Raw genomic sequence first — 26764 nt, 5'->3', positions numbered from 1 at the left:
AAAAACTGGGATAAACTGGGATAAACTGGGCCCAACCCGGTGCAGAGTGAACTGGGATAAACTGGAATAAACTGGGCCCAAACCAGTGCAGAGTGAACTGGGATAAACTGGGATAAACTGGGATGAACTGGGCCTGAACCAGTACAGAGTAAACTGGGATAAACTGGGATAAACTGGGCCTGAACCAGTACAGAGTGAATCGGGAAAAACTGGGATAAACTGGGATAAACTGGGCCCAACCCGGTGCAGAGTGAACTGGGATAAACTGGGACAAACTGGGATAAACTGGGCCTGAACCAGTACAGAGTGAACTGGGATAAACTGGGACAAACTGGGATAAACTGGGCCCAAACCAGTGCAGAGTGAACTGGGATAAACTGGGACAAACTGGGATGAGCTGGGACAAACTGGGATGAACTGGGCCTGAACCAGTACAGAGTGAACTGCGATAAACTGGAATAAACTGGGCCCAAACCAGTAGAGAGTGAACTGGGAAAAACTGGGATGAACTGCGATAAACTGGGCCTGAACCAGTACAGAGTGAACTGGGATAAACTGGGACAAACTGGGATAAACTGGGCCCAAACCAGTGCAGAGTGAACTGGGATAAACTGGGCCCAAACCAGTGCAGAGTGAACTGGGATAAACTGGGCCCAAACCAGTACAGAGTGAACTGGGATAAACTGGGATAAACTGGGCCTGAACCAGTACAGAGTGAACTGCGATAAACTGGGATAAACTGGGCCCGAACCAGTACAGAGTAAACTGGGATAAACTGGGACAAACTGGGATGAACTGGGCCTGAACCAGTGCAGAGTGAACTGGGATAAACTGGGATAAACTGGGCCTGAACCAGTACAGAGTGAACTGGGATAAACTGGAACAAACTGGGATAAACTGGGCCTGAACCAGTGCAGAGTGAACTGGGATAAACTGGGACAAACTGGGATAAACTGGGCCCAAACCAGTGCAGAGTGAACTGGGATAAACTGGGCCCAAACCAGTGCAGAGTGAACTGGGATAAACTGGGCCCAAACCAGTACAGAGTGAACTGGGATAAACTGGGATAAACTGGGCCTGAACCAGTACAGAGTGAACTGCGATAAACTGGGATAAACTGGGCCCGAACCAGTGCAGAGTGAACTGGGATAAACTGGGACAAACTGGGATGAACTGGGCCTGAACCAGTGCAGAGTGAACTGGGATAAACTGGGATAAACTGGGCCTGAACCAGTACAGAGTGAACTGGGATAAACTGGAACAAACTGGGATAAACTGGGCCTGAACCAGTGCAGAGTGAACTGGGATAAACTGGGATGAAGTGGGATAAACTGGGCCCAACCCAGTACAGCGTGAACTGGGATAAACTGGGACAAACTGGGATAAACTGGGCCCGAACCCCCCCTGCGCCATCCCCGGGGTGTCCCCAACCCCCCCCCTCCCCCCCAATTCGGGATTTTTGCCGCTGCCCCAAAAAGCCCCAAAAGCCCCAAAAAGCCCCAAAAGCCCCAAATTCCGCTGCCGAAATTCTCTTTATTGGGGGCTCTGGGGGGGTCCCCGGCGGCTCCGGGTGCGGGGGGGGCTCGGGGGGGGCTCGGGGCCCCCAAAATCGCCCTCGGCAGCCGCGGGGGGGTCCCGGGGCCGTTTCCGGGCGTTTTGGGGCGCGTTTGGGGCTTTTTGGGCCGTCCCTGAACTCGGGGGATTTTTGGGGGGGTTCCGCGGGCTCCGGGGGGGATTTTGGGGGGTTCTGCGCCCACTGCGGGTCCTGGGGGGGCTCTGCGGAGGGGTCGAACCCCCCAAAAAGGCTTCAGGACCCTCTGAACCACCCCGGGGCCGTTTTGGGGCGTTTTGGGGCCGTTTTGGGGTATTTGGGGTGGGGTTTCGGGGCGTCCACGAATTGGGGGGGGTCGCGGGGGGGATTTTGGGGGGGTCTGCGCCCGCTGCGGGTCCGGGGGGGGCTCGGGGGAGGGGTCGAGCTCCCGAATTGGGGCGGGGGCCGCGAGGGGGGGGTTCGGGGGGGGGGTCGGGGGTTTTTGGGGGAGTTTTTGGGATTTTTGGGGGGCGTTTTGTGGGGGGTTTTTGGGGGTTTTTGGGGGGTTTTTTGGTGGGGTTTTTTGGGGTTTTTGTGGGGTTTTTTGTGGGGTTTTTTGTGTTTTTTTGGCGGGTTTCTGGGGGGTTTTTTGCGGGGGTTTTTTGGGGGGTTTTGGGGGCGGGGGGAGGGCGAGGCGCTGCTGCAGGACCCCCGCCAGGAGCTGCTCGGCCGAGAGCAGGGGCAGCCCCGCGGCCACGGCCGGAGCCCACAGAGCCCGGTCCTGCTGACACGAGACCACCAGGACCCGCGGCTGGAGGCAACGGGGGGGACACAGGGGGGTCAGGGGGAGGCTGCACCCCAAATCTCACCCCGAAAAACCCAAAAAAGCCCGGTGAGAAACCCCAAAACACCCCCAGAAATAGCCCAAAACCACCCCAAATAGCCCAAAAATAGCCCAACCCCCCCCCAAATAACCCAAACCCCCCCAAAATACCCCAAAATAGCCCAAAACCCCCCAAAATACCTCCCAAAGTAGCCCAAAACCGCCCAAATACCCCAAAACACCCCCAAAATACCCCAAAACCCCCCAAAATACCCCAGAAACCCAGTGAAAAACCCCAAAACACCCAAAAAATAGCCCAAAACCACCCCAAATAGCTCAAAATGCCCCAAAACCACCCCAAAACCCCCCGAAATACCCCCAAACCCCCCCAAATACCCCAAAAGCACCCCAAATACCCCAACCGCCCCAAAATACCCCCAAACCTCCCCAAATACCCCAAAATAACCCAAACCCCCCCAAAAGCCCCAAACCACCCCAAAACCCGCAAAAAAACCCCAAACCCCCCAAATGCCCCAACCCCCCCAAGTACCCCAAAATACCCCAAACACCCCAAAATGCCCCAAAATAGCCCAAACCCCCCCCAAATACCCCAATCCCCCCCAAGTACCCCAAAATACCCCAAAAACCCAGTGAGAAACCCCCCAAAAAACCCCAGAAATACCCCAAATACCCCAAAATACCCCAACCCCCCCAAATACCCCCAAACCCCCACAAATACCCCAAAAACCCCAGTAAGAAATCCCAAAAAACCCCCAGAAATACCCCAAATACCCCAACCCCCCCCAAATACCCCAAACACCCCAAAATGCCCCAAAATAGCCCAAAATCCCCCCAAATAGCCCAAAATCCCCCAAATCCCCCAAAATACCCAAACCCCCCCCCAATACCCCAAAACCCCTCAAACACCCCAACATAGCCCAAACCCCCCTAAAACACCCCCAAATCCCCACAAATATCCCCAAAACAACTCAAAATACCCCAAAACCCCAGTGAGAAACCCCAAAACCCTCCCCGAAATACTCCAAAATACCCCAACCCCCCCAAAATACCCCCAAACCCCTCCAAAATACCCCAACCCCCCCCAATTACCCCAAAACCACCTCAAAATACCCCAAAACCCCAGTGAGAAACCCGAAAATACCCCAAAAGCCCCCCCAAAGTTCCCAAAATACCCCAAAATCCCAGTGAGAAACCCCCAAACACCCCAAAATACCCCAACCCCCCCCAAATATTCCAAATACCCCCCCAAAATACCCCAAACCCCCACAAATACCCCCAAAACCCAGGCAGAAACCCCCAAAGCCCCCCAAATATCCCAAAAGCCCCCCACATATCGCCCAAAATCCCAGTGAGAAACCCCAAAATACCCCAAAACACCCCAAAAGAAACCCCCAAACCCCAACAAATACCCCAAACCCACCCCAAAATACAAAAAAAAAGCGAGAACCCCCCAAAACCCTGTGAAACACCCCCAAAACGCCCTCAAATACCCCCAAAACCCCAGCGAGAAACCCCAAAATACCCCAAATGCCCCCCAAAAATCCCCAAACCCCCCAAAATCCCAATGAGAAACCTCCCAAAGCCCCCAAATACCCCAAAAACCCCCGAAGTCCCCAAAATCCCAGCAAGAAACCCCAATACACCCCAAAAACCCCACAAATACCCCAAAACCCCAGCGAGAAACCCCAAATACCCCAAAATAGCCCCAAAACCCCAGTGAGAAACAGCCCAAAACCCTGTGGGGAAACCCCAAAATGCCAGCGAGGAACCCCAAAATCCCCGAATCTCACCCCAAAACCCCCCCAGCGCCACGGGAGCCCCCACAGCTCCCCCCAAACCCCAACGGGATCCCCCAGGAACCCCCAACGTCCCCAACCCCCCCCAATGTCCCCAAATGTCCCCAAATGTCCTCCAGTGTCCCCAAACCCCTCAATGTCCCCCCAAATGTCCCCTCAATGTCCCCAACACCCCCAAACCCCCCCATCCCCATGTCCCCAATCCTCCCAGTGTCCCCAGTGTCCCCAGTGTCCCCAAAGCCCCCCAGTGTCCCCAGTGTTCCCTCAATCCCCCCAGTGTCCCCCAAATGTCCCCCCAGTGTCCCCAAAACCCCCGTCCCCATTGTCCCCAATCCCCCCAGTGTCCCCCCGGTGTCCCCAACACTCTCGCTGTCCCCAATGTCCCCCCAGTGTCCCCAATGTCCCCAATCCCCCTGGTGTCCCCCCAATGTCCCCATGTCCCCAACATCCCCAATCTCCCCAGTGTCCCCCCGGTGTCCCCTCGGTGTGCCCCCAATGTCCCCAATGTCCCCAAAACCCCGTCCCCAATGTCCCCAATCCCCCGAGTGTCCCCCCACTGTCCCTCCAATCCCCCTCGCTGTCCCCACTGTCCCCTCGCTGTCCCCTCACTGTCCTCTCACTGTCCCCTCGCTGTCCCCCCGCTGTCCCCTCCCTGTCCCCTCCCTGTCCCCCCGCTGTCCCCTCACTGTCCTCTCACTGTCCCCTCGCTGTCCCCTCCCTGTCCCCTCCCTGTCCCCCCGCTGTCCCCTCGCTGTCCCCCCGCTGTCCCCTCGCTGTCCCCTCACCGCGGGGCCCCGGGGCAGGCGGGGCAGGAAGGTGCCCCCACAGCAGGTGACGATGTCCCGAATGTCCTCGGGCCGCGGCCGCACGCTGGGGGTGACGTGAACCCCATAGCCCTGGGGACACGGGGACAGCGCTGGGGACATCGGGGGGACATCGGGGACATGGGGGGATTGGGGACATCGGGGGGACACAGGGACAGCGCTGGGGACATTGTGGACATCAGGGGCACACGGAGACATCGGGGGGACACAGGAACAGCGCTCTGGACATCACGGGGACATCAGGGGCTTGGGGACACTGGGGGACATGGGGACATCGGGGACATCAGGGGACACGGGGACATCAGGGGATTGGGGACATTGGGGGTTTGGGGACATTTGGGGGTTTGGGGACATTTGGGGACATCAGAGGGGTTGGGGACATTGAGGGAGTTACGGACACTCAGGGACATCGGGGACATCGGGGCCTTGGGGACATCATGGGGACATTGGGGACACTCAGGGAAATTGGGGGTTTGGGGAGTTTGGGGACAATGAAAGTGTTGGGGACATGGGGGGGTTGGGGACATTTGGGGACATCAGAGGGGTTGGAGACATTGGGGGGTTGGGGACATTGAGGGAATTATGGGCACTCGGGGACATCGGGGACATTGGGGGGACATTGGGAGGGCTTGGGGACACTCAGGGACACCGGGGACATCGGGGCCTTGGGGACATCGGGGGCTTGGGGACATCGTGGGGACATGGAGAGGATTGGGGACTTGGGGACATTGGGGGATTGGGGACACCGGGGACATCGGGGCTTGGGGACATTGGGGGTTGGGGACACCGGGGACATCAGGGGATTGGGGACGTTGGGGGGTTTGGGGACACTCAGGGACATCGGGGGATTGGGGACGTTGCGGGGTTTGGGGACATTTGGGGACACTCAGGGACATTGAGGGGCTTGGGGACACCGGGGACATCGGGGGATTGGGGACGTTGAGGGGATTGGGGACATTGGGGACATTTGGGGACAGTGGGGGCTTGGGGGGATTGAGGGGACATTGGCGACAGTGGGGGGACATCGAAGGGGTTGGGGACATCAAAAGGGTGTTGGGGACATCGCGAGGACGTTTGGGGACAGTCCCCTGCAGCGGGGGGTGACGCCGAGCCCGGGGCTGGCTCAGGGCTGGGTTTGGGGACATTTGGGGACATTTGGGGACATCTGGGGACAGTCACCTGCAGCAGGGGCTGGCGCCGAGCCCGGGGCTGGCTCAGGGCTGGGTTTGGGGACATTTGGGGACATTTGGGGACAGTCACCTGCAGCAGGGGCTGGCGCCGAGCCCGGGCCAGCGCCGAACGCAGCCGGAGGCCGAGGGGGGGACACCGGGGCAGGAACGGAGCTGGGGACAGCGGGCGGCCACCGTGGGAACTCTGGGGACACAGGGGACAGCGGGGTCACCCAGGGCCACCGTGGGAACTCTGGGGACAGCGGGGTCACCCAGGGCCACCGTGGGAACTCTGGGGACACTGGGGACACCCACGGCCACCCACACTCGCCGCTGTCCCCAAGGCCACCCCCCCATTGTCCCCAAGCCACCCCACTGTCCCCAAGGCCACCCTCATCCCCCAATGTCCCCAAGGCCACCCCCGTGTCCCCAAGTGCCCCATCCTCAGTGTCCCCATTGTCCCCAAGTCCCCTTTCCTTGTCCTCAGAGACCCTGATTGTCCCCAAGCCCCCAGTGCCACCCCTGATGTCCCCAATGTCCCTGATTGTCCCCAAGGCCCCTGTGCCACCCCAGTGTCCCCTCAATGTCCCTGATTGTCCCCAAGCCCCCAGTGCCACCCCAGTGTCCCCTCAATGTCCCTGATTGTCCCCAAGCCCCCAGTGCCACCCCAGTGTCCCCTCAATGTCCCTGATTGTCCCCAAGCCCCCAGTGCCACCCCAGTGTCCCCTCAATGTCCCTGATTGTCCCCAAGCCCCCAGTGCCACCCCAATTTCCCCGATGTCCCCCAATGTCCCCAATGCCACCCCAATGTCCCTGATGTCCCTGATTGTCCCCAACCCCCCCCCAATGTCCCCCATGTCCCCAATCCCCCTGGATGTCCCCACTCCTCCAGTGCCACCCCAATGTCCCTGATGTCCCCTGATGTCCCTGATTGTCCCCAATGTCCCCAACCCCCCCCCGATGTCCCCGGTGTCACCTGGAGCAGCCACTCGGGGCTGCAGTGTCCCCAGTGCCACCCCAACGTCCCCAGTGCCACCCCAGTGCCACCCCAGTGTCCCCGGTGTCACCTGGAGCAGCCACTCGGGGGTGACGATGGGCACGCCCCTGGCCAGGGCACAGAGCAGCTTCAGCGTCCGCCGGGCGCCGTCGGTCACCAGGTGGCTGCAGTCGTGCACCGACGTGGCCTCGGTGCCACCCAGCGTGCCCAGGGCCACCAGCAGCGCCGGGGAGGCCACCAGGCCCGTGAACAGCACCTGGGGACACGAGGGGACACAGAGGGGACATTGGGGACAGCCCCGAGTGCCACCAGGCCTGGGGACAGCACCTGGGGACACAGAGGGGACATTGGGGACAGCCCCGAGTGCCACCAGGCCCAGGGACATGGAGGGGACACTGGGACACGCTGAGGACAGGTTGGGGACATCCCTGAGGGGGTTGGGGACACCTGGGGGACACTGGGAGGCGTTGGGGACAGACTGGGGACATCCCTGGGGGGTTTGGGGACACGTTGGGGACATGCCTGGATGGGTTGGGGACACCTGGAGGACACTGGGACACACTGGGGACACGCTGGGGACACACTGGGGACACGGGCAGGTGCCACCAGCCCCGGAAGAGCAGCTGGGGACAGCGGGGACTGGGAGGGGCACTGGTCCGTACTGGGAGCACTGGGAGGTCACTGGTCTGTACTGGTCCATGCTGGGAGGTCACAGGTCCATACTGGTCTGCACTGGTCCATACTGGGAGGACTGGGGGGGCTCAGTGGGTTGTACTGGCTTCTACTGGTCTATACTGGTTCCTACTGGTCTGTACTGCTCAATACTGGTCTCTACTGGTCTAATCAGTCTGTACTGGTCCATACTGGTCTCCAATGGTCTGTATTGGCCCATACTAGTTCATACAGCTCCCTACTGGTCCATATTGGTCTATACTGGTCTATACTAGTCCGTATCGGTCTGTACGGGTCTATACCGGTCCATATTAGTCCATACTGATCCATACTGGTTTCTACTGGTCCATACTGGTCCCCCTGGTCCCCACTGTTCCCTCCTGGTCCGTATTGCTCCGTACTGGCCTATAGTGGTTCCTACTGGTCCACGTTAGTCCATACTGGTCCATACTAATGCACACCGGTCAATACTAACCTATACTGGTTCATACTGGTCCATACTGGTCCCTACTGGTCTGTACGGGTCCGTACTGGTCCATGCTGGTCCGTACTGATCCATACTGGTTTGTACTGGCCCATACTGGTTTGCACTAGTCCATACGCGTCTTTATTGATTCATACCAGTCTGTATTAGTCTGTATGGATCCATACTGGTCTGTACTGGTCCATACTAGTTTAGGTTGGTCTGTAGCGGCCTGTACTAGCCCATGCTGGTTTCTATTGGTCCGTAGCAGTCCATACTGGTCTTTACTGGTCCCTACTACTCCATGCTGGTCTGTACTGGCCCATACTGATCCCTACTGATCTGTATTGGTCCGTATTGGTTTGTACTGGCCCATACTGGTCTCTATTGGTTCATACTGGTCTGCATTGGTCTGTAGTGGTCCATGCTGGTCTGTACTGGCCTGTATTAGCTCATGTTACTTTCTACTGGTCCATACCACTCCATACTGGTCTTTACTAGTCTGTCCTGGTCCTTACTGGTCTGTACTAGTCCATACTGCTTCACACTGGTCTTTACTGGTCTCTACTGATTCATACTGGTCTTTATTGATCTGTGCTGCTCTGTTCTGGTCGTTACTGGTCTCTACTGGTCCATGCTAGTCCGTACTGGTCTCTACTGGTCCATACTGGTCCATACTGGTTCCCCCCTTACCCGGATGGGGGCGGGGCCCGGCGCCGTCCGGGGGCGGAGCCGGCGCTTGGCGCCCCCTGCTGGCTCCTCCTCCTGTGGGGGCGGGGTCACCGCCGAGCCCCGCCCACTTCCTTTTATGGGCACAGAGGGCGGGGTCACCTCATGCCCCTCCCCCGATTGGCTCTGCCTCGTCTGGGGGCGGGGCTTGGGCGATGGGCGGGGCCTCTGAGCTTGGCCACGCCCCCTCTCCGTGGGGGAGGGGCCGGCGGAGGCCCCGCCCCCTCTGCGCTCGGCCAATCGCAGGCTGCGCCGCACCTGGGGGGGAGGGGCGACGGTGGGGACCCCAAAATCCACCCGGGACCCCCCAAAATCCACCCAGAGACCCCAAAATCCACCCGGGACCCCCAAAATCCACCCGGGACCCCCCAAAATCCACCCAGGGACCCCAAAATCCACCCGGGACCCCCCAAAATCCACCCAGGGACCCCAAAATTCACCCGGGACCCCCAAAATCCACCCAGGACCCCCCAAAATCCACCCGAGACCCCCAAAATCCCCTCAGGGACCCCAAAAATCCACCCGGGACCCCCAAAACCCCCTCAGGGACCCCAAAAATCCACCTGGGACACCCAAAATCCACCCAGGGACCCCAAAATTCACCCGGGACCCCCAAAATCCACCCGGGACCCCCCAAAATCCACCCAGGGACCCCAAAATCCACCCGGGACCCCCCAAAATCCACCCAGGGACCCCAAAATCCACCCAGGACCCCCAAAATCCACCCAGGACCCCCCAAAATCCACCCGAGACCCCCAAAATCCCCTCAGGGACCCCAAAAATCCACCCGGGACCCCCAAAATCCCCTCAGGGACCCCAAAAATCCACCTGGGACACCCAAAATCCACCCAGGGACCCCAAAATTCACCCGGGACCCCCAAAATCCACCCAGGGACCCCAAAATCCACCTGGGGCCCCTAAAATCCACCCAGGGACCCCAAAATCCACCCAGGGATCCCCAAAAATCCACTCAGGGACCCCCAAAAATCCACCCGGGACCCCCAAAATCCACCCAGGGACCCCAAAATTCACCCGGGACCCCCAAAATCCACCCTGGAACCCCAAAATTCATCTTGGGACCCCCAAAATCCACCCTGAGACCCCAAAATCCACCCGGGACACCCCAAAAACCCACCCGGGACCCCCAAAATCCACCCAGGACCCCAAAAATCCCCTCAGGGACCCCAAAAATCCACCTGGGACACCCAAAATCCACCCGGGACCCCAAAATCTACCCGGGGACCCCAAAATCCACCCGGGACCCCCCAAAAATCCACCCGGGAACCCCAAAATCCACCCAGGACCCCCAAAATCCACCCAGGGACCCCAAAATCCATCCAGGAACCCCCAAAATCCACCCAGGAACCCCCAAAATCCACCAAATTCACCCAAAAGTCCTCTGGGATACCCCAAAATTCATCCAGGACACCCAAAATCCCCTCAGGGATCTCCCAAAATCCTCCCAGAACCCCCGAAATCTCATCTGGGACCCCCCAAATTCACCCCAAAATCCCCCTGGGACCCCTCAAACCCTTCAGGGACCCCCCCAAATTCACCTGCGGGGTGGGCGGGGCCTCCTCTCCCTGGGGGGCGGGGCCTGGGGGACCCCCAACATCTGGATTTGGGCTCTCCCGCCGCACATCTGGAGCCCGGGGCTGGCCCGCGGCCGCCTTGGGGCTCTCCACATCTGGACCCGGGGGTGGGAACAGCTGGGTGGCCACATCTGGATTGGGGGGCCCCTCCCCCTCCTCCACATCTGGACGGGGGGCTGGGAACAGCTGGGTGGCCACATCGAAGCCCTCCCCCTCCTCCACATCTGGATCCGGGCTCCCCGCCCCCACATCTGGCGCGCCGGGCTCGCTCGGGCCCCCAACATCTGGATCCGGGGGTGGGAACAGCTGCGTGGCCACATCTGGATCGGGGGAGGGGCTCCCCGGCTCCTCCACATCTGGAATCCCGGGGCCTTCGGGGGCTCCTCCGACATCGGGAGGGGGCAGGAACAGCTGGGTGGCGGCCACATCTGGATCTGACTCCTCCTCCTCCTCCTCCACATCTGGAACCCCGCGCCCACCCCGGCTCGTTCGGAGGCGTTTCGGGGGCCCAACATCTGGATCTGGGGGCAGGAACAGCTGGGTGGCCACATCTGGATCCGGCCCTTCCTCCTCCTCCTCCTCCTCCACATCTGGAATCCCGGGTGCGCTCCGGGTCCTTCGGAGCCGTTCCGGCCTCCTCCCAACATCTGGATCTGGGGGCAGGAACAGCTGGGTGGCAGCCACATCTGGATCCGAGTCCGAGTCCGAGTTCCCCCCTGCCACATCTGGAATCCTGGCCACGGTTTGGGCCACCCTGAGCCTCTGGGGGCTGCCAACATCTGGATCCGGGGCTTCCGGCCCCACATCTAGAGCTCCAGGGTTGTTCTGGGCCATTCGGAGCCGTTCTGGGGGCCGAACATCTGGATCTGGCTCCTCCCCCTCCACAGCTGGATCCGGGGCTGGGAACAGCTGGGTGGCCGCCACAGCTGGATCCGGGCTCCCCGCCCCCACATCTGGAGCTCCGGGGTCGTTCTGGGTCATTTGGAGCCGTTCCCGGGGCTCCACATCTGGATCCTCCTCCACATCTGTGTCGCTCTCCACCAGCAGCCCCATTTTTGGGCACGAAACATCTGGATTCGGGGTCGCCGCTGCCACATCTGGAGTTTCGGGCACGCTTTGGGTCATTTTGAGCCGTTCTGAAGCCTCAACATCTGGATCCTCCTCCACATCTGTGTCGCTCCCCACCAGCAGCGTCCCACACCCCATTTCTGGACGTGGAACATCTGGATTTGGGAGTTTCCGCCCCACATCTGGAGTTTCGGGCACATTTTGGGTCGTTGCCAGTTGCTTTGGGGGCTCCACATCTGGATCCGCCTCCACATCTGTGTCACTGCCCACCAGCTGTGCCCCAAGCCCATTTCGGGGGCACGAAACATCTGGACTTGGGGTCTCCGCTGCCACACCTGGAGTTTCGGGCACGCTTTGGGTCATTTTGGGCCATTTCTGGGACTCCACATCTGGATCCTCCTCCACATCTGTGTCGCTCTCCACCAGCAGCTCCTGGGCTCTGGTTTCTGGGTGAGAAACATCTGGATTCGGGAGTTTCCGCCCCACATCTGGAGTTCCAGGCACGTTTTGCGTAATTTTGCCTTGCTTTGGGGGCTCCACATCTGGATCCGCCTCCGCATCTGTGTCGCTGCCCACCAGCTGTGCCCAACGCCCATTTCGGGGGCCGAGAACATCTGGACTCGGGGTCTCCGCTGCCACACCTGGAGTTTCGGGCACGTTTTGGGTCATTTGGAGCCGTTTTGGGGACTCCACATCTGGATCCTCCTCCACATCTGTGTCACTCTCCACCAGCAGCGCCCCACGCCCCATTTTTGGGTGCAAAACATCTGGATTCGGGAGCTCCCGCCCTACATCTGGAGTTTCAGGCACGTTTTGGGTCATTTCCCGTCCTTCTGAGGTCCAAACAACTGGATCCGCCTCCTCCTCCTCCACATCTGTGTCGCTCTCCACCAGCAGCGCCCTGTGGCCAGATTTGGGGCCGGGAACATCTGGATTCGGGGTCCTCAGCCGCACATCTGGAGTTTCGGGCACGTTTTGGGTCATTTTGAGCCGTTTTAGGGGCTCCATATCTGGATCCTCCTCCACATCTGTGTCGCTCTCCACCAGCAGCACCCTGTGACCGGATTTGGGGCCGGGCACATCTGGATTCGGGGGTTTCTGCCCCACATCTGGAGTTTCAGGCACGTTTCGGGGCGTTTTCCGTCTTTTTGAGGGCCGAACATCTGGATCCGCCTCCTCTCCCTCCACATCTGTGTCGCTGTCCACCAGCAGCATCCGGGGTCTGATTTTTGGGCGTAAAACATCTGGATTTGGGGGGTTCCGCCGCACATCTGGAGTTCCGGGGACGTTTTGGGTCATCTTGAGCCGTTTCGGGGGCTCCACATCTGGATCCGCCTCCTCCCCCTCCACATCTGTGTCGCTGCCCACCAGCAGCATCCGGGGTCTGATTTTTGGGCGTAAAACATCTGGATTCGGGGGGTTCCGCCGCACATCTGGAGTTCCGGGGACGTTTTGGGTCATCTTGAGCCGTTTCGGGGGCTCCACATCTGGATCCGCCTCCTCCCCCTCCACATCTGTGTCGCTGCCCACCGGCTGTGCCGCACGCCCGGTTCTGGTAGCGCCAACATCTGGATTCGGGGTCCCCACCTCCACATCTGGAGCTCCCGGCACGTTCCGGGGCGCTTTCCGTCCTTTTGAGGGCCGAACATCTGGAACTATCCCCTCCTCCTCCTCCTCCTCCACATCTGTGTCGCTCTCCACCACCAGTGCCCCGCGCCCGTTTTTAAGCCCTGCAACATCTGGATTTGGGGGTTCTGGCTGCACATCTGGAGCTCCAGGGACGTTTCGGGGCGCTTTCCGTCTTCCCGAGGGCCGAACATCTGGATCCGCCTCCTCCTCCTCCTCCTCCACATCTGTGTCGCTCTCCACCAGCAGCATCCGGGCTCTGATTTTTGGGTGTAAAACATCTGGATTCGGGGGTCTCTGCCCCACATCTGGGGTCCCGGGCGCATTTTGGGCCGCTCTCGGCGTTTCCGGGCTTCCGACATCTGGATCCGGCCCCTCCCCCGCCACATCTGGGGCGTTTCGGGGGCAGGGAAGGTGTTTTGGGGGACCCCCGACATCTGGGGGCACAGCTGGATCCTCCAGGGCGCTGGAAAGGGGAAGGAGTTGGAGGGGGGAGGGGCTCAGGAATTTGGGACCCCCCTCAAAAATCCCCCAGGGACCCAAAAATGACCCAAAGAGCCCCAAACCCCCCCAAACTGCCCCAAAACCGTCAAAAAATGCCCCAAGGAGCCCAGAACTCTCACAGGGACCCCCAAAAATGCCCCAAAACTGTCCCTGGGACCCCCAACCCCCCCAAAAAATGCCCCTGAAACCCCAACCCCCCCCCCCCCCCCCCCCAAACGGTCCAGGGACCCCCCCCAAACCCCCCTAAACCACCCCAGGACCCTCCCAAAATGTCCCAGAGACCCCCAAAATCCCCTCAGTTCCTCCCCCCCCCCCCAACCTGCCCAAATTACCCCAAGGACCCCCAAAACCGCTGAGAGACCCCAAAACTTCCCCCAAAGGGCCCAAACCACCCCAGGACCCCCCAAGATCCCTCAGGGACCCCAAAGCCCCCTCAGGGACCCCAAACTCCCCTCAGAAGCCCCCAGACTGCCCTCAGGGACCCCAAACTCCCCTCAGGGACCCCCAAATCCCCTCAGAAACCCCCAAAGCCCCCTCAAGGACCCCAAACCTCCCTCAGGGACCCCAAACTTCCCTCCGGAACCCCCGAACTCCCGCAAGAACTCCCATCTTCCCTCAGGAACACCCAAGCCCCCCCTCAGAGACCTCAAACTTCCCCCACGAACCCCAAATTCCCTCACGAAACCCCCAACTCCCCTCAGGCACCCCCAATCCCCCCTCAGGGACCCCAAACTCCCCTCAGGAAGGCCCAACCTCCCTCAGGAACCCCCCCAAATGATCCCCCTGAGACTCCAACCCCCACCAAGGACCCCTCCAACCCCTCTTGTGGCCCCCAAATCCCCTGTAGGAACCCCCAACCTCCCCCCGGAACCCCAAACCGCCCCAAATTCCCCCCAAACTCCCTCAGAGTCCCCCAAAAGCGGCCCCGATCCCCCCCCCGCTCACCCCTCCCGCGCCATCACCGCCGGGCCCCGCCCCCCGCGCTCCCATTGGCGGCTCTCTCCGCGCGCCAACGCCTATCCGCGCTTTTCATTGGCCGCCGCGGACGTCAATCATCGCCAGACCACCGAGACGAGGCGGGGCGGTCCTCCGAGAGCGGCGGAGCGCCGGAGGGAGGGGTTTAAAAGGGGTTTTGACTAATGGAGGGGCAGAATGAAGGATTGACAGAAGGATTGACCAATGGAATCGCGGGGAGCGGGCGGCGCCGACCAATGGGAGCCGCGGCTTTGTCCTATATGAGCGCGCGCGGGGCCGCGACCGCCGCCATTTTCGCCGCCGCCGCGCTCGCGCCTTTGCTCCGCTCTTAAAGGGGCCGCGCCGCCTCTTTTTTTTTTCTATTCCCTTTTCCAAGCGCCTCAGCGCCGTCCGGGTGGGCCCGAGACCCCCCCATCACACACCGCCGCCGCCATGAGGGAGATCGTCCACATCCAGGCGGGCCAATGCGGCAACCAGATCGGCGCCAAGGTGAGCGGGGCGGTCCCCACCTCCATCCCGCGCCGCGGCGGCGTTGCCCCTTTAAGAGCCCCCCCCCCCCCCCGCGCGAAGACAAAGGGTGACCCAAAACAGGGCGATTTCCCCCAAAAATCGGCGTTTTCGCGCCAAAACGATACCTGCGGGGGAAGGACGCGGTGCCAAATTTAGCGGGTTTGGGTTAAAATGAGGCGATTTTGTCGCTGAATGAGGATTTGGGGTGTCTGACCGCGCTCCCCCCCCCCACGCGGCCGCAAAATGGCGGCTCTGGGCGGCGGCCCCGAAACGCGGCGGTTTCGCCCCCAAAGTCGCCTTTTTTGGGTTGTTTTAGGATGAAATAACGATTCCTTGCTTGTTTAAATGCGTATTTTAAAGATTCGGCCGTAAATGGCGCTTTTTGCCCCAAATCGTGGAGGGTTCAGCCGAGAATGGGCGGGGAAGGCGCCAAAATGGCGGCGAAGAGCCCCGAAATTAAAGGATTTATCCCCAGAATTGAGATTCTCACAATGTTTTCCTCCTAATTTAGTGCAAAAAGTGATTTTTTAGGGTTTTTTAAAACACGGATGTTTAAGTGCTGCTTTTCCAGACCCGAAATCGGTTCTTTCCGCCTCAACATTCGGTCTTTTCTCCCCTAATTTCGTCTATTTTCACGCCCAAATGATCAAATTTCACCTGAAAAAAAGCGGATTTTGTGCCCCAAAAAGAAGATTTTTCTGACCCCCAAACGGGGCGTGAACCTGGAGGGGTTCCAGACCTGAGAATGGGAGGGTGTAACCCAAGGGGAAAAAGCGATTTAATCCTCACAATAAAGCTTTTTAGCCCCAAAATCCGAGGCGTGGCGCCGCTTTTTGTTCCAGAATCGGGGTTTTTTATCCCAAATCGGGTTTTTTTTCTCTGCTAAATAAAGGATTTGAAGCTGGAGGGTTTTATTCCCAAATCCGCCACTTTTTTATGCCTCAAGTGTGGATTTTGTGCCTTTAAATTGTGATTTTTCAGCCCGTAAAATGCTGATTGTCCTCTCCGGCATCAGCTTTGTTCCCTGAAAATGCTTTTTTTTCCCTAAAAAAGAACAATTTCCCTCCCCAAAGAGATATTTTAATTCTTAAAACATTAATATTTGCACCTTAAATGAGGTTTTTATTCCATTTCTGAGCGGTTTTGCTGCTAAAAATGCGGATTTTTGTCCCTCTGAAACCTTTCCCAGCCCCAAAATGGAGCTCGGCAGCTCCAGCTCAGCATCTTTGTTCTCCAAAACGCCGATTTTGCTCCAAAATGAGGATTTTTATCCCTCAGCGCGGATTTTTGAGGCTGAAAAAGGATGAATTTGTTTCCTAAAAAGGCGAGTTGGGGTTAAAATTGGGGTTTTTTTGCAGTCCGAAGGGAGTTCCCAGCTCCAAAATGGAGGTTTCCAGCCCCAAAATGGAGGTTCGGGGGAAGAACCGCAGCTTTGTGCTCCTAAATCCGCTTTTTTTACCTCAAAATCACCGCTCCAGCTCCGAAATTCACCTTTTTTATTTCAATTTTTTTTTTAATTAGACGAATTGGGGATTTTTGCCCCAAAAAGCGTCATTTTAGGCCTTGGAATTGGCGATTTTTCCCACCGCAGCGTTGTTTTTTGTGCTTCAAAAACCCCTTTTTGCCCCCCAAAATTACTTCAACCCCAAAACTGTCGCTTTTACCCCCAGATTTGTTTTTTTATTTGTCTTTAAATGTCCATTTCTGTCCAGAAATCGCCATTTTCAGCCCCAAATTCACCTCTTTGTGTCCGCAGACCGCATTTCCTGCGCCCTACAGGGACTTTTTCCGCCCCAAACCCAAATCTTTGTTCTCCAAAAAGCCTCAAATTGGAGTTTTTAGCCCCAAAATGGGATTTTTTTTTTGGTTTGCAAAGGAGGTGTTGGACCAAAATTGTGATTTTGGCGCCCAAAAAAAGGTTCTTTTTTTCTACAGAAAATTTTAGTGTTTAAGAGGTCGAATTTATTCTCAAAAATTGTATTTTAGCCCCAAACTCCCATTTTTTCACCCCAAAATTGGCTTTTTTTACTCTTAAAAGCCCTTTTTTGTTCCATAATCCGCATTTCTGTCACTAAATTCTCGATTTCTGCTCCGAATTCCCATTTTTAACCAAAAATTGCAATTTTTAACTTCCTGTGTTCCAAGCTTCCAAAACGCAGGGATTTTTCCCAAAAATGCTGATTTTTTTTAAACAAAATTTGACCTTTTTAAAATACTTTTTTTTCTCACTTGCCTAAAATCTCCATTTTTTCCCCCAAATTGACATTTTTTGGACCCATTTCTTTCCTACAACCCCCAAAAATTGCCCTTTTTAACTCATTTCTCCCAACAGCCCCAAAATCACCGGTATTTAACCCATTTCTACCCACAACTCCCCAAAATGCCGGGTTTTAACCTATTCCTTCCCTTAGCTCCAAAATCTGCATTTTTAAGTCTATTTCTGCCTTATTTTCACCCCAAATTGCTAGATTTTAATCTGCTTTTCTCGCTCAGCCCCAAAATTGACATTTTTGAAGGCATTTTTGCTTTTTGGTGCCAAAATTGTCGTTTTTTTGTATAAATTTCTCCCTCATAATTCTCAAAGCGCCATTTTTATTGCAAACCGCTGGTTTTTTAACTTTTTTCCTTTATTTTGCCAATCCAAAAATAACCATTTTTTAACCCAAATTCCTGTTTCAACCCCATTCCTCCCTCCACGGTCCCAAAAATCGCCTTTTTTCACCTCATTTTCCCCTCAGGCCGCGCTCCCTCCGCTCCTTCCCTTGGGCCCATTTTTAACCCCAAACCCCCAAATTTGGGGAACCCCAATTTCCGGAGGGGAGTTTTGGGTGTAAAAACCCTGATTTTGGGTCCAGAAGAGCCGATTTTGGGGGCGTTTGTTTGAATTTGAACGTTTTTGCCGCCGTTTCCCCGCGTTCCCGCCCTTTTTAGGGGGCGGGGCCGCGCTGCTCTGGCCACGCCCCCATCACCAAACCACGCCCACTCCGCGTGGCCACGCCCCCAAATCGCATTAAAAGCCGAAAAATCGCCTTTTTTACCCCAAAAAGTGGCCGTGGGTTAGTGGGAGGGGCTTGTCTGACCCGGCCTCTCAAGCCCCGCCCACCCCGGCTTGGCCACGCCCCCATCTCACCCTTCAAGTCTCCAAATTGGGGGGTTTTACCCCAAAATTTGTTCCAGGTGTGGGTGGGGTTTTCCTGGCTCTGCTCCTCATTAAGCCCCGCCCCTTTTATCCTTGGCCACGCCCTAAATTTCTTCTAAATACTCCCCAAATCCTCGGTTTTTTCCCCGAAACAAATCCTGGCTGTGGGTGGGGTGTGGCTGACCCCATCCCTGCCTTGGCCACGCCCCCAAATTCCTTTAAATTCCCCAAATCCTTCGGTTTTCCCCCAAAAACGCAGCCATGGGGAGGTGGGCGGGGCCAGACTCAAATTCTCCTTTTTCTTTAAGGTTCCAAAATCCCCTTTTTTGTCCCCAAAATGAACCCCAGGCAGAACAAAGTGGGCGTGGCCTGTGTGACCCCACCCCTCCTTGAGCCCCGCCCCCTTTAACCCTGACCACGCCCCCCAGTTTCCACCCTAAAATCTCCATTTTTTCATCCCCAAATTCCAGTTTTTTCCCCAAAATGGTGGGGTGGGGGGGGGTGGGCGTGGCCCACGTGACCCCACCCCCACAAGCCACGCCCCCTTCAGCCCCAGACCACGCCCCCAACCCTCATTTAATTCCCTTTGCACCCTAAAATCACCATTTTTTAGACCCAAATCCCCAGGTTTTTCCCCCAAAATCCAGTCCCGGGTGTAGCAAAGTGGGCGTGGCTCACCCGACCCCACCCCTCCACAAGCCCCGCCCCCTTTAACCCCTGGCCACGCCCCCAGCTCCATTTTAGCCTCCCAAACCCCCATTTCCCACCTGAAAACCCCCATTTTTTCTTTTCTCCCAAATCCTCCTTTTTTCCCCTCAAAACCCTGCCTGGGGTGGGTGTGGCCCCCTGACCCCACCCCTGCCCCAAGCCCCGCCCCTTTTAACCCCTGACCACGCCCCCAACCCCCCAATTTCCCCCCTAGAACCCTCGTTTTTCCACCAAAAATCCCCGTTTTTCCACCTAAAATCCTGATTTTTTCACCGAAAATCCTCATTTCTTTGCCCGAAATGCCCGTTTTTCACCCCAACGCCGCGGCCCCGCAGTTCTGGGAGGTGATCAGCGACGAGCACGGCATCGACCCCACGGGCACCTACCACGGCGACAGCGACCTGCAGCTGGACCGCATCAGCGTCTACTACAACGAGGCCACGGGTGGGGACATTGGGGGTGTTTGGGGACATTTGGGGACAGCTGGTGGCACTCGGGGACAGCTGTCACCCCCCATCCGGGGTGGCACTGGGTGGCATCGGGTGGCATCTGTCACCTCGCCCGGTGGCACCGTCGGTGTCGTCTGCCTTTGTCACCTTCTCCCGGTGTTGGTTTGTCACCTTTGGTGTCACCCTGTGCTCTGTCACCCCCTGGTGTCACCCTGAGCGTCATCTGTTGGTGTCACCCTGTCCTGTGTCACCTTCCTGGTGTCACCCTGTCCTTTGTGCCCTCCTAGGTGCCATCCTGTCCTCTGTCACCTCCCTGGTGTCACCCTGAGCATCATCTCTTGTTGTCACCCTGTTCTCTGCCACCTCATGGTGTCACTCTGTCTTCTGTCACCCCCTGATGTCACCCCATCCTTTGTGCCCTCCTAGGTGCCATCCTGTCCTGTGTCACCCTTGTGGGTGTCACGCTGTTCTCTGTCACCCCCTGGTGTCACCCTGAGCATCATCTCTTGGTGTCACCCTGTCCTGTGTCACCGTCCTGGTGTCACCCTGTCCTTTGTGCCCTCCCTGCTGCCACCCTGTCTGCTGTCACCCCCTGGTGTCACCGTGTTCTTTTGTCCCTTCCCTGGTGTCACCCTGTGCTTTGTCACCTCTTGGTGTCACCCTGTCCTTTGTCACCCTCTGGGTGTCACTTTGTTCCCTGTCACCCCCTGGTGTCACCGTGTCCTTTGTTCCCTCCCCGGTCTCATCTGTCCCTTGTCACCTCCCTGGTGCCACCGTGTCCTGTGTGACCCCTTGGTGTCACCCTGTCCTTTGTGCCCTCCTAGGTGCCATCCTGTCCCCTGTCATCTCTAAGTGTCGCGTTGTTCTCCGTCACCCCCTGGTGTGACCCTGAGCATCATCTCTTGTTGTCACCCTGTTCTCTGTCACCTTTTGATGTCACCCTGTCCTTTGTGCCCTCCCTGGTGCCACCCTGTCTGCTGTCACCTCTTGGTGTCACCCTGTTCTCTGTCACCCCCTGGTGTCACCCTGGTGCCACCGTGTTCTCTGTTACCTGTTGCTGTCACCCTGTTTCCTATCACCCTCTGGTGTCACCCACTTCTGTATCACCCCGTGGTGTCACCCTGTCCCCTGACACCCCCTGGTGTCACCCTGTCCTCTGTCACCTCTTTGGTGTCACCTTGTGCTTTGTTCCCTCCCTGGTCCCATCTGTCCCTTGTCACCTCCCAGGTGTCACCTTGTCTTTTGTCACCCCTGGGTTCACCCCCTGGTGTCGCTTTGTCATTTGTCACTTCTTGGTGTCACCCTGTCCCCTGTCACTGCTCTGGTGCCACCTTGTTCTGTGTGACACCCTTGGTGTCACTTTAATCTCCCCGGTGTCACCCTGTACCCTGTCACCCCCTTGGTGTCACCCTGTGCTCTGTCACCTCTTGATGTCACCCTGTCCTCTGTCACCCCCTTGGTGTCACCTTGTGCTCTGTCACCCCCTTGGTGTCACCCTGTGCTTTGTCACCCCCTTGATGTCACCCTGTCCCCTGTCACTGCTCTGGTGCCACCTTGTTCTGTGTGACACCCTTGGTGTCACTTTAATCTCCCCGGTGTCACCCTGTCCCCTGCCACCCCCTTGGTGTCACCCTGTGCTCTGTCACCTCTTGATGTCACCCTGTCCCCTGTCACCCCCTTGGTGTCACCCTGTGCTCTGTCACCTCTTGATGTCACCCTGTCCCCTGCCACCCCCTGGGTGTCACCTCTTTTCTGTCACCTGTTGGTGTCACTTTGTCACCCCCCCAGTGTCACTTTGTCACCCCCTGGTGTTGCTTTGTCCCATCTTGGGCTGATTTTGGGTCAGTTTGGGGTGATTTTAGATGGCTTCAGGGTGGGTTTGGGGCGATTTTGGGTGGGCTTGGAGTGATTTTAGGTAATTTTGGGCAGTTTTGGGGCTATTCCGGGCAGTTTTGGGGCCGTTCCGGGTGCTTTTGGGGCTATTCCAGATGGTTCTGGGGCCATTCCGGGTGCTTTTGGGGCCATTCCGGGTGCTTTTGGGGCCGTTCCGGGTGCTTTCGGGCCAGTTTGGCCGTTGCCGGGCCGCTCGGGGCCGTGTCCCCTGCGCGTGCCCCCGCTGACGTCCCCGCTGTCCCCAGGGGGTAAATACGTGCCCAGGGCCATCCTGGTGGACCTGGAGCCCGGCACGATGGACTCGGTGCGCTCCGGCCCCTTCGGGCAGATCTTCCGGCCCGACAACTTCGTCTTCGGTGAGTGACCGGGGGGGACATTGGGGACACCTGGGGGGACCTTAGGGACACCTGGGGGGAACCTTGGGGACGCCTGGAGACACCTGGGGATGTTTGGGGGACACCTGGAGGCTCCTGAGAGACATCTGGGGGAACATTGGGGACACCTGGGAGGGACATCGGGGACACCTTGGGGACATCTGGGACACCTGGGGGGGGATATCAGGGACATCTGGGGGGGACATTGGGGACACCTGGGGGACACCTGGGGGGGACATCGGGGACACCTGGGGGAACATCAGGAACACCTGGGGGCTCCTGAGGGACATCTGGAGACACCTGGAGACACCTGAGGGCATTTGGGGACAATCTGGGGGCTCCTGAGGGACATCTGGGGACACCTGAGGACATTTGGGGACAATCTGGGGGCTCCTGAGGGACATCTGGGGACACCTGGACACCTGGGGGGACATCAGGGACACCTGGTGGCTCTTGAGAGACATTTAGGGACACCTGGGGGTGAGTGAGGATCTCTAGAACACATCTGGGGCCACCTGGGAGTGTTTGGGACACGACACCCCTGGGGACACCTGGGGGCTCCTGAGGGACATCTGGGGACATTTGGAGACACCTGAGGGACATTTGGGGACACCTGGGGGTGAGTGGGGGTCTCTAGGACACGCCTGGGGACACCTGGGGGTGAGCAGGGACAACTGGGGGGGACATCAGGGACACCTGGTGGCTCCTGAGGGACATTTAGGGATGCCTGGGGGTGAATGGGGACCTTGGGGACACCTGGGAGTATTTGGGACACCCCCGGGGACTCCTGAGGGACATTTGGGGACACCTGGGGGTGAGTGAGGGGCACTTGGGGACATCTGGGACACCTGGGACACACCTGAGGACATCTGGGGACATCAGGGACACCTGGGGGCTTCTGAGGGACATCTGGGGATGCTTGGGGGACACATTGGGGGTTCCTGAAGGCACCTGGGGGCTTCTGAGGGACATTGGGGACACCTTGGGGACACTGGGGACACCTTGGGGACAGCTGGGATGGGACACTTAGGACACGCTCCAGGACATCAGAGCCACACGTGGGACAGCGGGGTGGTGGCCCCGAGGGGTGGCAGGGCCCCAAAGGGGACATCAAGGTCCCCAAGTGTCCCCAAAGTGGAGTCTGACGGTCCCTGAGGTCCCCACAGGTGGTGTTGAGGTCCCTAAGGAGGGGAGGAAGGTCCCCAAGGGTGGTTTGGGGCTCTCTCAGGTCCCTAGAGGTGGTTTGAGGTGCCCAGAGATGATTTGAAGGTGCCCAGACGTGGTTTGAGGTGCCCAGAGATGATTTGAAAGCCATCAAGAACCCCAAGGTTGGTTCAGGGTTTCCAGAGGTGCTTTGAGACTCTCCAAGGACCTCAGCCTTGGTTCAAAGGTCTCCAGAGCTGTTTAAAGGTTCTCCAAGTGGTGATGGTGGTGCTCAAGGTCCCCAGGGGTGGTTTGAGGTCCCCAGAGATGATTTGAGGTCTGCAAAGGTGGATTAAAGGTTTCCAGAGATGGTTTGAAGGCCATCGAGAAGCTCAAGGTTGGGTTGAGGGTGTCGAAAGGTGTTTTGCGGTCTGCAAAGGTGGTTTGAAAGTCATCAAGAAACCAAGGTGGGTTGAGGGTCTCCAAAGGTGCTTTGAGGGTCTCCAAGGATTTCAGCCTTGGTTCAACGGTCTCCAAAGATGCTTTGAAGGTTTTCCAAGTGGTGATGGTGGTGCTCGAGGTCCCCAAACGTGGTTTGAAGTCCTCAGAGGTGGTTTGATGGTCATCAAAAACCTCAAGGTTGGGTTGAGGTTTCCAAAAGTGCTTTGAGGTCCCCAAAGATGGTTTAAAGCCCTTTAGAGATGGTTTGAAGGTCTTCAAGAAGCTCAAGGTCGGATTAGGGTCTCCAAAGATGCTTTGAAGGTTCTCGGAGTGTTGATGGTGGTGCTTGAGGTCGCCAAAGGTGGTTTGAGGTCTCCCAAAGATGGTTTGAGGATCTTCAAGAATCCCAATTTTGGGTGAGGGTCTCTAAAGGTGCTTTGAGGTCTCCAAAGGTGCTTTGAGGTTCCCAGAGGTGGTTTGAGGTCCCCAGAGGTGGTCTGATGGTTGTCAAGAACCTCAAGGTTGGGTTGAGGGTCCCCAAAAGTGCTGTGAGGTTCCCAGAGGTTTTCAAAGGTGCTTTGAGGTTGCCAACAATGGTTTGAGATCCCTAGAGGTGGTTTGATGGTCATCAAAAACCTCAAGGTTGGGTTGAGAGTCTCCAAGGGTGCTTTGAGGTCTCCAGAAGTGGTTTGAGGGTCATCGAGAACCTCAAGGTTGGGTTTAGAGTCTCCAAGGGTGCTTTGAGGTCTCCAGAAGTGGTTTGAAGGTCCCTAAAGGTGGTTTGAAGGTCATCAAGAACCTCAGGGTTTGGTTGAGGACCCCAGAGGTGCTTTGAGGGTCCCCAGGCTCGGTTCAAAGGCCTCCTGGCCCCAGCTCACGCCGCTCTCTGTCCTCCTCCCCCCTCTCAGGCCAAAGCGGCGCCGGCAACAACTGGGCCAAGGGTCACTACACGGAGGGCGCCGAGCTGGTGGACTCGGTGCTGGACGTGGTGCGCAAGGAGGCCGAGAGCTGCGACTGCCTGCAGGGCTTCCAGCTGACGCACTCGCTGGGCGGCGGCACCGGCTCGGGCATGGGCACGCTGCTGATCTCCAAGATCCGCGAGGAGTACCCCGACCGCATCATGAACACCTTCAGCGTGGTGCCGTCGCCCAAGGTGTCGGACACGGTGGTGGAGCCCTACAACGCCACGCTGTCGGTGCACCAGCTGGTGGAGAACACGGACGAGACGTACTGCATCGACAACGAGGCGCTCTACGACATCTGCTTCCGCACCCTCAAGCTGACCACGCCCACCTACGGCGACCTCAACCACCTGGTGTCGGCCACCATGAGCGGCGTCACCACCTGCCTGCGCTTCCCCGGGCAGCTCAACGCCGACCTGCGCAAGCTGGCCGTCAACATGGTGCCCTTCCCTCGGCTGCACTTCTTCATGCCCGGCTTCGCGCCGCTGACGTCGCGCGGCAGCCAGCAGTACCGCGCCCTCACCGTGCCCGAGCTCACCCAGCAGGTGTTCGACGCCAAGAACATGATGGCCGCCTGCGACCCGCGGCACGGCCGCTACCTCACCGTGGCCGCCGTCTTCCGCGGCCGCATGTCCATGAAGGAGGTGGACGAGCAGATGCTCAACGTGCAGAACAAGAACAGCTCCTACTTCGTGGAGTGGATCCCCAACAACGTGAAGACGGCCGTGTGCGACATCCCGCCGCGCGGCCTCAAGATGGCCGTCACCTTCATCGGCAACAGCACGGCCATCCAGGAGCTCTTCAAGCGCATCTCGGAGCAGTTCACGGCCATGTTCCGCCGCAAGGCCTTCCTGCACTGGTACACGGGCGAGGGCATGGACGAGATGGAGTTCACCGAGGCCGAGAGCAACATGAACGACCTCGTCTCCGAGTACCAGCAGTACCAGGATGCCACGGCCGAGGAGGAGGAGGATTTTGGCGAGGAGGCCGAGGAGGAGGCCTGAGGGGCCCTCATCGGCGGCGTCAACCCAACCCCTCCCCCCCCCCGGCATCGTTGGAGGGCGGCGCTTTCGGCGTCGTCGTCATCGTCCTTCGTCATCGTCGTCCTTCGTCATCGCCAGCGGTGGCAGCGGAGTCCCCACCCGACCTTCAGCGTTGTCCTCGTAGTGCTCGAGCTTCATCGTCGGCATCCTCGGAGAGTCCCTGGTCTTCATCGTCAGAGAGTCCCTGGTCTTCATCGTCATTGTTGAAGAGTTCCCAACCTTCCTCATCAAGGTCAGAGCACCCAACCTTCATCATCATCATCCTCAAAGAGTCCCTGGTCTTCATTGTCATCGTTGAAGAGTTCCCAACCTTCATCATCATCGTTTTCAAAGAGTCCCTGGTCTTCATCATCGTTGGAGAGTCCCCAGCCTTCATCATCATGGTCAGAGCTCCCAACCTTCATCGTTGTCATCCTCCAAGAGTCCCTGGTCTTCATCATCATCGTTGAAGACTCCCCAGCCTTCATCATCGCGGTCAGAGCACCCAACCTTCATCGTCGCCATTGTCAAAGAGTCCCTGGTCTTCATCATCATCGTTGAAGAGTTCCCAACCTTCATCATCGTCATCCTCCAAGAGTCCCTGGTCTTTGTCATCATCGTTGAAGAGTCCCCAGCCTTCATCATCACGGTCAGAGCGCCCAACCGTCATCATCGTCATCTTTGAAGAGTCCCCGGCCTTCGTCGTCGTCATCGTTGAAGAGTCTCCAGTCTTGATCGCAGTCAGAGCTCCCGACCTTCGTCATCGTCAGCGGTGAAGAATCCCTGGCCTTCGTCATCTTCATCATCATCAGAGAGTCCCTGAGAGTCTCCAGCCTTCGGCACCGAGGAGCCCTTGACCTTCATCATCCTCACCGTGGAGGAGCCCTTGACCTTCATCATCGTCGTTGGACCTTCGCCCTCCTCATCCTCACGAGCTCCTGACCTTCACCATCGGCACCGGGACCCCTGGACCTTCATCCTCCTCATCCTCCTCATCCTCATCCTCCTCATCCTCCTCGTCCCCCCCGCGCCCCTCCCCCGCTGCCGCCGCGGCCTCGCGTCCCCTCCCCGCCCCCGTCGGTTCCGCTTCCTTTTCCCCAATTTTCCTTCATTTTTCCCCAAATTTTCGTTCATTTTTCCCCATTTTCGTTCATTTTTCCCCAGTTTTTTGTTCATTTTCCCTATTTTTGTTCATTTTCCCCAATTTTCCTTCATTTTTCCCCAAATTTCTATTGATTTTTCCCAATTTTGAGCCATTTCCCCCCCATTTTTTGGGGCGGTTTTGCCCCAATTTTTGTCATTTTTTCCCCAATTTTTCTCCGTTTTCCCCATT

The 26764-nt window shown here is 57.9% G+C and overlaps 2 protein-coding genes across 2 annotated transcripts; one reads left to right on the top strand and one right to left on the bottom strand.

Moving 5' to 3' along the window:
- Positions 1-1533: 1533 nt before the first annotated feature.
- LOC116436870 (mediator of DNA damage checkpoint protein 1-like) lies at positions 1534-14804 on the bottom strand. Its single transcript, XM_032094289.1, has 8 exons — positions 14761-14804; positions 10582-13777; positions 8990-9283; positions 7232-7417; positions 6256-6369; positions 4957-5067; positions 2145-2342; positions 1534-1776 (listed from the first exon to the last, which is right to left on the bottom strand). The coding sequence occupies exons 1-8, from the start codon at positions 14772-14774 to the stop codon at positions 1534-1536; spliced, it is 4356 nt and encodes a 1451-aa protein (XP_031950180.1). The 5' UTR covers positions 14775-14804.
- A 268-nt stretch (positions 14805-15072) lies between these two features.
- On the top strand, positions 15073-26061 carry LOC116436919 (tubulin beta-7 chain). Its single transcript, XM_032094367.1, has 4 exons — positions 15073-15279; positions 19483-19591; positions 21735-21845; positions 24356-26061. The coding sequence occupies exons 1-4, from the start codon at positions 15223-15225 to the stop codon at positions 25411-25413; spliced, it is 1335 nt and encodes a 444-aa protein (XP_031950258.1). The 5' UTR covers positions 15073-15222; the 3' UTR covers positions 25414-26061.
- Positions 26062-26764: the final 703 nt, after the last annotated feature.

This window comes from Corvus moneduloides, chromosome 31 (genome assembly GCF_009650955.1).
Source record: "Corvus moneduloides isolate bCorMon1 chromosome 31, bCorMon1.pri, whole genome shotgun sequence".
Classification (NCBI taxonomy): domain Eukaryota; kingdom Metazoa; phylum Chordata; class Aves; order Passeriformes; family Corvidae; genus Corvus; species Corvus moneduloides.
The sequence above is the reverse complement of the archived record's forward strand: the minus strand, read 5'-3'. Positions and strand labels throughout refer to the sequence as shown.

What these genes read in the sequence shown, in the direction of transcription:
- LOC116436870 (XM_032094289.1), bottom strand. An exon ending in CGGGCCCCGCCCCCATCCGG is followed by an intron (nt 7,418 to 8,989) that starts GTAAGGGGGGAA and finishes TCGTGTCCCCAG; the next exon opens with GTGCTGTTCACGGGCCTGGT. An exon ending in CCGCCAAAAAAACACAAAAA is followed by an intron (nt 1,777 to 2,144) that starts ACCCCACAAAAA and finishes ACCCCTCCGCAG; the next exon opens with AGCCCCCCCAGGACCCGCAG.
- LOC116436919 (XM_032094367.1), top strand. Translation starts at nt 15,223, where the DNA reads ATGAGGGAGATCGTCCACATCCAGGCGGGCCAATGCGGCAACCAGATC. An exon ending in GCAACCAGATCGGCGCCAAG is followed by an intron (nt 15,280 to 19,482) that starts GTGAGCGGGGCG and finishes GCGGCCCCGCAG; the next exon opens with TTCTGGGAGGTGATCAGCGA. An exon ending in GCCCGACAACTTCGTCTTCG is followed by an intron (nt 21,846 to 24,355) that starts GTGAGTGACCGG and finishes CCCCCCTCTCAG; the next exon opens with GCCAAAGCGGCGCCGGCAAC.